Consider the following 8,089-nt stretch of genomic DNA (forward strand, 5'->3'; position numbering starts at 1 on the left):
CTGATAGGCAACACATATTGTGATTCCCAGTTTCCAGAAAGCCATCGCACTTCTGTCATGACTTGTCAAAACTGTTTAACTGAGATGGTAATTAGTAGCTCTGACTCTGGAGAACCTGATACTAGTTTGAGGGAGAAAGATTCTTTATGTGGCCCAATCCTCTGAGTGCTGTTAAGGTTTGGGATTTTCATTCTTTGTTTTACTTTTTCAAATGGAGACTTGCTACCTACATGGAACTTATTTTCTGTAATTCCCCTTTCCCCATGTGAAACATCTCTCACCCCAGGCAGGTAGGGACCTTTGCCCTTTGAATTCTAATTGCATGCTGTACTTGGAAGTCTTTGAACCGGTTACTGTTCCCTTGTGTCTTGTCCTTATCAGGCAAGGACCACCTAAGTTGTATTTAAATGGTATTTTAGCCTCTGACATCTAGTGATGTCTCTGTGATTGACAAACCACTGTTGGGAACAGTAGTTCATGGAAGCTCCATTTGAATGAACAGGAAATATGCATGTTTCTAACTAACCAGTAGTTTAGTTAGACACAAAGGCTTCTTGTCAAGCCTTAGGACAAGAATATGACCTGGAAGTCCAAAGTTCCAGTCTTTTTTTTCTGAAAGTATCTCATTATGTGGCTTTAGTGCAAGTTATTAAACTCTCTGCCGCAGCTATTACTCTGTGTAATGTAGATAATAATACTTGCCTGTCTCACATGGGCATTGTCAGGTTAATTAGCTGGTGTTTGTAAAGCGCTTTGAAGATGAAATGCACTACATAAAAGCTAAGTTTATTATTATCAAGGGGAATTTAGACATAGTTCAGACAGACACTGTAAATACTCACTGCTGGCCAAGAATTCATTGCACCTATGAATTAACACAGTATAAAACATAAAATGCTGTCTACTACCAAATAACTGATATTTGCATCTGTCATAATTCATGGTACAAAATGGAAGAATTATGGATTTGCTGCCAGTTCAGAACAATAAATTGTCTTTTGATGGGGGGAAAAAGATGGGTTTTGTGGATATGTTAATTTTCAAAGATTCAGCAAATAAAAATATCAATTTCTGACACTGATTGATGAGAACTACACAGACATTTCAAAGGACTTATAATGTCTGAAAAGAACAAAGCTGAAGGCAACTTGTTTTGATGTGTGATCTGAATTGAGATACCTCAAGCACTTTGAAATTTTTAACAGATAGGTGTTGCATCAAGGAGAAAATAAGTAAAGAAAAATGTCCCTTTTGTACTCATGTAATATTTAACTTTATATGCCAGTGGCTAAGAAATGCGCATCTAGTGATTCAGTATAAGTGCTAAGCAAATACAGGAAGATTCTTTTTAGACACTGTTGGCTTAGCTTGCAACACTATTATGCTGGACGCTAATTTGGTTTTATGCTTGATTTTCCCTCTCCCCTCCCAGATGGTGGAAATGGTGTGCCTGCATGTGATCAGTTTAATGGAGGCTTTACAGGAATGCAACTCTACTATCTTTGTAAAGGTAGGCATACCACACCATAAGTATTTAGTTAATGATGTTGCCTGTCTATTGTGATTTCCAGGCATATTGTCCTTTGCTTCCCCTCACACTCAAAAGAAAAAAAAGAAAGTGGAGGAAGCTGAGGTCAAATGCTGTTGCAGAAATAAAACCTGGTAGAGCATACAAAAAATAAACTCTCTAGTGAAAAGACCAATCAATGACTTTTTTACATGTTTTCCCATTGCATTATTCTGAAGGGAGTTTTCACATAAAATATCAACAAATCAAGTAGTTAAACACACTGTGAATCTAACAGGAATATGTTGGGTTTTATTTGCGCTGCTGTTATGAAGGAAAATTCTGAGTGTTGTTTTACTCCAGTCTTTTATGCTCAAGCAGGAATTGAAAATAAAGTAGCTAAAACTGAAGGTCTTGGTGTCAACTAGCATGAAAGTATTCACGCTCATTGTGAAAATACAGATTTAGAGTCAGTAATGACTTGATTCACTACAGAAACTTGGGCACTAAGGGATATTAAAGTGATGCCTGTCCCTGGAAGACAGGCTTCTCTTTCAGCCAGTCCAGAATGCCCAGAATTTGACAAGGATAGAGAATGTTTTTAAAGCTGTGAAAAGAGAGGCCTTTAGTGCCATATTCCTGTCACAATTCAAATGAATACTTTCAGGGAGTTATATTTGTTAGTATATATCAATAATATGCTAAATCAAAGAACATAGTTGTTAGTACAAAATCAAGCTCATAAACCTGTGAAATTCAAAATTAAGGTGTTAAGCTTTCTTTCATGTGCAGTGTCTGGGACATGGAAGAGAAGAATCTGAGTAGCAAAATCTCCTTTACTTAGCCTTAATGTGAAATCCTGCAAGAACAATATACTTACATGATAGCATTGTAGGATTTCTAGTCCCAGGTTATGATTTTTTTTTTTCAAAACTAACTGTAGACCTGAAAAGTGTCTTGGTTTGGGGAAAGACTTGCTGTATGTTTAAAGTCCTTCAAAGAGGCAGAAAGAACCAGGAAGTGGGTGGCATTTCTGTGATTCAAAAAAGATCAAGTTTGAGACTATCTTCTTCAGTAGCTGTGAAGATGATCTGGACTTTCTTACTCCCGATTCAGAAGTCTGCAAGGATGACAATTCTTTGAATATTTAGTTGACTGGGCAGTTTTTGGGGTAGCTTGTTCTGTTCTAGACAATCTCTTATTGCCCTGCGCTTCATAATGAAACAATTTTATCTTGTGCATTAACTTTTTTTTCTAAATTTTATTTTAGATATAAGCCTTTCAAACAAAGTTTAGTTTTCATTGACAGTGTAGTGAGAGAGATTTTTTTTTTAGCAGAACGTTCTCAATACTCTATCAGAAATTCATTTGGCAGAATTATTCCCAATGACTCCCTCTTGGAACTGAGCACAGTAGCCTTGATAAAGCCTGATCATTTGACATTGTACTTACTGTAGTGCCTTTTATTCCACCTAAGGAATCAGGTGTTGTAAAAACTTCATTTGTTGATGAAGTAGGATGTCTGAGGACACACATATTTTTAATGGACCACAATGTGAAGGTGCTGCATGTGACATGATGCTAAGTGGACTATGGGATAGCTATATCAGATGGCCATTTTCTGTATGACAGCTGTGGGGAAAATAGGTCCTAAAACAAGAGATGTAAACAATTCAGCTGTCCTTCACTGAAAGAAGAGCTTTCTTTATGCCTGAGTACTCCTTCATCTCCTCCTTGTGTTGGTGCTGTGAGTTTTCCTCCTCCTGTTATTGTGTTTGCCTTTGCTATTATATTAAACTCATGCTGATAGCATTGAAACATGTCTTGATTGCTTCCTATAGTCTGTTTTCTCAGAGGATATGTTTTGTATCTTGTGTTAGACTATCTTTACCAGTTTGGTGATGAAAACAAAATTTATTTCAACTGTTATGTTTTGGTTTTTTTTTTCTAATTTGGAGTAAGTTGCATATGCATTCACAGATGCACACAAACCCACATATATATTTGATTCATTGTATCTTCCTCTGAGGGAAAGCATTCTGCTTTAAGAGGGCTGAAATGAAAGTGTTCAGTTTTCCTTGGGCATTTCTATATCAAAGGAACTGGGAAACTAGCCATCCCGGGACAGCCATTGATGATGGAGACCAGCGCCTTGGTGATTACAGCTCTCCATCTGACCATCAGATGTATGTCTGGGGAATTTGGAAGCCTAGAAGCAGCTCAGCAACCACAGTGTTTTTTCCAGAGAAGCAAGGGATTAGGCAGCTCCAGCAGCTGCAGGGTAGATCTCTAGGGAACTGGGCAGGCAGCAGAGTTGGGAAGCCAGAAGAACGCTGTGCTCAACCTGTTCTCCACCTGGTTTCCATCAAAACTTCCACTGGAATCAACATAATTCTGTTGACAATATAAACTGTTGACAGTGTGTGATGGCACTCTGTTCTTCCAGCTCTTCTTTCTAACTAGCTTTATGTATTCTTCCTTTGTGAAGAAAAGGCTATCTGGAGATTAGGTAATAAAACTCAAATGCTTCAATAAAAATTTCTTGTCTCATTTATAACTGGCAGATGTCAGAGTGGAGGGTTTGCTTGCTTGTTCCTGCAGCAGAAGGTTTCATTTCCCTGTGTCCACACCCTGGAAGACAGAAGTGGTGCTGGAGGACAATGATCTGTTATCTGACCTTAGACCTCTGCAACATAAATATCAATATGACCTAGTTTCCATGCGTGCCCTTTATAATCAGTGGAAAGAAACAGGTATTTTTGGACATGATTCATCTTGATCTATTTTAGGTACCTGCTATGGGACAAGATGAACTGGCTGTGAGAAGTGCTTAATTCTCTCAGCTGACTGTAAAAGATGTCCACTGAATTGATTCAGGTGCAGAGGGGTACCCTGAATTTTCTGCCGAGCTTCCTTCCTTGCTTAACGTACTTCTGATGTCAGTCCTGTCATCACTGCCTAGCTCCAAAGGAGCTTCATTATTTCCGGATGAAATTTTCAGTGATGTTTTGTTGATAACAATGGTGCTTGGAACATGGCTTCTCAGTATGCTTACCTGTTCCCTCCTCCAAAAAAAAACATGAGGACTTGTGGTCACTGGTCTTATTAAGCACTTAGTGTGAGAGCTTACGGAAGGATATACAAGAACTTGCACATCTGCTGCATCTGGCTGCATTCCAGCTGTTTTAGCATTCATCTATCTGTAAATGCTGAGGTTTGAATATGGTTCTTCATGTGGTAGACTAAGTAATCAGTCCTGACAGGGCTGCATATGCTTCTCCAGCAAAAGAGCACTGAAATTGAAATAACTATCATTCCTTGGGCAAGGGGAACAGCGCTTTATCTAATGTTGTCAATAGTGATTAGGTTTAACTTGCAGCTCCTGGTAGCATAATTGGCAAATTGCAAATTTTAATGCCATTTGGAGGAACATTTTAGAACAATAATCTCAGTGGTTAAATTAGTACTGGAGAACATGAATACTTATCTGTGAGGCCTGAGCTTGTCATGTTGTACTTACTCAGAAATAAAGGTTCTCTGAAGGACTGAAATACGTATCAATCCAATCATAGGTGACAGATTCACAAACCTCCTCACCTTGTCATTCTAGATAGTTTTCACCTGTTCTCCCAGGCCTACAGGCCTGCAGTGAAGCACTGATGTGATTAGTGGCTTATAAATGCTGGTTACCATTTAAGTATCTGGGCTATTTCTATTTTTAGCAGCTTCTACTGGATGTTTTTTCAGTTCTTGATGTATACCTTAACATGCAAAATGTTCACTGTATTTATTCCAGTATTGTTACCTGCACATACAGAAACACCCTCACAAGGAAAATAAGAAGTTATTTCTTTAATAAGTTTTTATGTTGTAACCCTCATTATTGCTTTAAAAAAGATATCAGTAATTGCTACAGGTGATTCATCAAGATACACACAAGGGAAGCTGGCTTCTTTACCTCAGACTCATCTGCCCCATCAGGGGGTAACATTTTAAAATAACCACATTTCGAGGTTTGTGGTTCAGGCTTTGTCCATTTGGACAGCTAAATGTGTTAGATATACCCTTCCTGTCTCACAGTAACTGGGGTATATTTACAGTCGCTTGTATAATAAACTACCTCTCTTCTTATAGCTCATACCAATGTGGCTGCCAATGATCCAGTCAAATCTAAAGGTAAGTTGTTTCTAGTACTTATCTTTTTATTCTTAGTATTACACGTTTTTCTAATTTGTGGAAATAAGATCCAGATTCTCCTGACTCTCTGAAAACAGATCATATTAGTGTATCCAGATGAAAGTCTGAAATGTGAGCATATACAGAACATCATCAGCTAAGATACTTATCCTGAGATCAGTACTGCTTTCCTTTCTGAAACACTTTTTCTTACCCTAGTTCTGTGGCAGGGCCTTTCCTCCCTGTTCATTGAGATTGGTTGTTCCCTGAGCTTTGGTTTTCTTGCTGTATTAGGCTTGAGAGTCCCCTGTCAAGTCAGGATTGGGACTCTTGACTTAGGAGGTGGATTTGGCTTCTACAGCAGATAGATATTTTGGACCTGTTTGCTTGGGTAAAACTTTGCCAGCTGGCCCTATTTGTAAGAGTGAGCAAGGTGGATGAGTGTGGTTTGCCAGTCAAGAGGATTTTGGTGATGAGAATAAAAGCATTGGGATTGGTCTCAGTATGGAATTGTTTCTGTAAGTACATTTGCCTTTCATGGCAATGCTGCAGTGCAGGATGTTGAAGAAAGAAATGTGACACTGGAGCAGTGGAGGAACTTTCTCTGGCCATCAACCGGTACCTTTCAGGCTGCTGTATTCATGCAGTAAAGGAAAGAAACTGAATGTTTTGCATTATTTTAACAGCATTTATCTGCTGGACTCCAGCTTCGGCTCCAAGCCATCCAGAGCAATGTCAACCATCACAGCCTAAGGATGTTACAGGGGTCAGGACAAATGAACAATAGCTCATCTGTGCTCCGCAAGTGGCTACAGTGTACCCAATTTAAAATGGCTCAAGTAGAAATTCAGTCGTCAGAAGCTGCATCTCAGTTTTATCCTTTATGATTCATGTAATTTGTTCCAAATGTTCACTTTTAGCCAAGCAATAACAGGGATAGAGCTGTAAGAGACCATTTGTATAAATCAGTATACAGAGTATATACTGTATCTATACTTTTTAGCCTAGGACATACTGTGGAAAAGCTTATAATGCGTGAAGCTAAGAGCCTGATCCTGCCAATCTTTGATTTTACTCAGGATCAATAGGTTCTTAAGTCTGCATTCATGAACATGTATTTGCAGGATTGGACTTAAGTCTATCACATTGAACATATCTGATCATTGAGATATCTTGTTTTGAGATGTTTCTTTATATTATTTTTGAAGCTAAGACAAAAATCACTTTTCTTTAACTTTTTTTTAAATAGAATTGTGGGTATTCACAAAGATATGGAAGTGCTCTGTTGCTATTTTTTGATGATAAAAGAAAACGGGTTTTAGGAATCTTTATAGGAGGGTGTTTTTTTTTGGTGGGGGGCAGGGTCTTTTTTTTGTAGATTCACAGCTGGCAATGCAATAAAACCTGTCACTATAAAACCATGATCTTCTAATGAGGCTTTTTGTCATCATCTTCTGGGAAAACAGCAGCTTGTGAGGAGAGTTATTATAAAGTGCACTTAGAAATAAGGTTGTTAAACTGTGCTGATTTGTTTGTCTTTTCTTCAGTACTGTTTTCCAAAACTGCCAAGTCTGATTTGTTTTTTGAAATACTGCTTTTACTTACTCCATGGATTCTGTGCTGCTCTTCTTCGTAGGTTTCATAGAAGCCTCTAATTTTGTGACTAATGTATTGTATTCTTCTGTCAATACTTGTGAACAGTGCAATTAAAAATGGATATCCCACACCTATTCTTGATGTCTACAGCATTTATGTTGCAAACTGAACCTAAACTTTTTCATAATGATACTTATGAATCAAAGCATTTGCAAACTGTTGTATTAAACAAGATGTTTAATAACAGATGGATTTTAATATCATTAAGGGACTCAGCCAAAGCTGATTAGAATCTAAGGAGACTCAAGTCAGTGGCTTTTACATAAAATTGTGAGAGACCATGATTTACCACCTCTTGAAATTAATACTTAAATCTGTGCTATTACAGTTGCATTTTCTGTATTTATTCCTGTAATACACTGTTTAGAAGAATAACAAACCCATATTTAAGTTGTGTACTAGAATGCTATTAAATTCCTAGTCTTTCTTACCACTCTCAGAATCAATGTTTTTCCTCCCTGATTGCATGGAAGTGAAAAGGCGTATCTGTAAAGTATTCTTAGTTGTTTTGAAGGGTCAGTATTTCCTCAGTGCATTTACTAAAGAAAAAATGCGTATGTTTGCAGATAGGCCATTAAAGTACCATTATGTCTTAAAACCAAACCGAAACACCCAAAACCCCCCAAAACTAACCAACCAACCAGATGACAGTAAAGCGTGCTAGTCTGCTTAAAAGCAAACTGTGTTTTCAGTAGAGACAAACTGATTTTGCTTTCCTTCCTTCTCAGATTAACGCATTAATAGTCTAAG

The 8,089-nt window shown here is 37.9% G+C and overlaps 1 protein-coding gene across 12 annotated transcripts in view; it reads left to right on the forward strand.

Annotated features, from left to right (window-relative positions):
- The window catches only part of UNC79 (unc-79 homolog, NALCN channel complex subunit), a 119,826-nt gene extending 112,413 nt beyond the window's left edge, over nt 1-7,413 (forward strand). For 11 of the 12 annotated variants that reach the window (XM_061463853.1, XM_061463855.1, XM_061463856.1 and 8 more), the window contains 3 exons: nt 1,433-1,510; nt 5,642-5,683; nt 6,370-7,413. In XM_061463853.1, coding sequence (XP_061319837.1) covers nt 1,433-1,510; nt 5,642-5,683; nt 6,370-6,570 — 321 coding nt within the window. In that variant the 3' untranslated portion in view covers nt 6,571-7,413. Of the gene's footprint in view, nt 1-1,432; nt 1,511-5,641; nt 5,684-6,369 lie in introns of those variants that run through there. The other variant, XR_009745173.1, reaches the window with a different exon arrangement.
- The last annotated feature ends 676 nt before the right edge of the window (nt 7,414-8,089 follow it).

Source organism: Pezoporus flaviventris, unplaced genomic scaffold (genome assembly GCF_033815535.1).
Source record: "Pezoporus flaviventris isolate CSIRO_AGI_PZ_B2104156 unplaced genomic scaffold, CSIRO_AGI_Pfla_v1 ptg000036l, whole genome shotgun sequence".
NCBI lineage: Eukaryota > Metazoa > Chordata > Aves > Psittaciformes > Psittacidae > Pezoporus > Pezoporus flaviventris.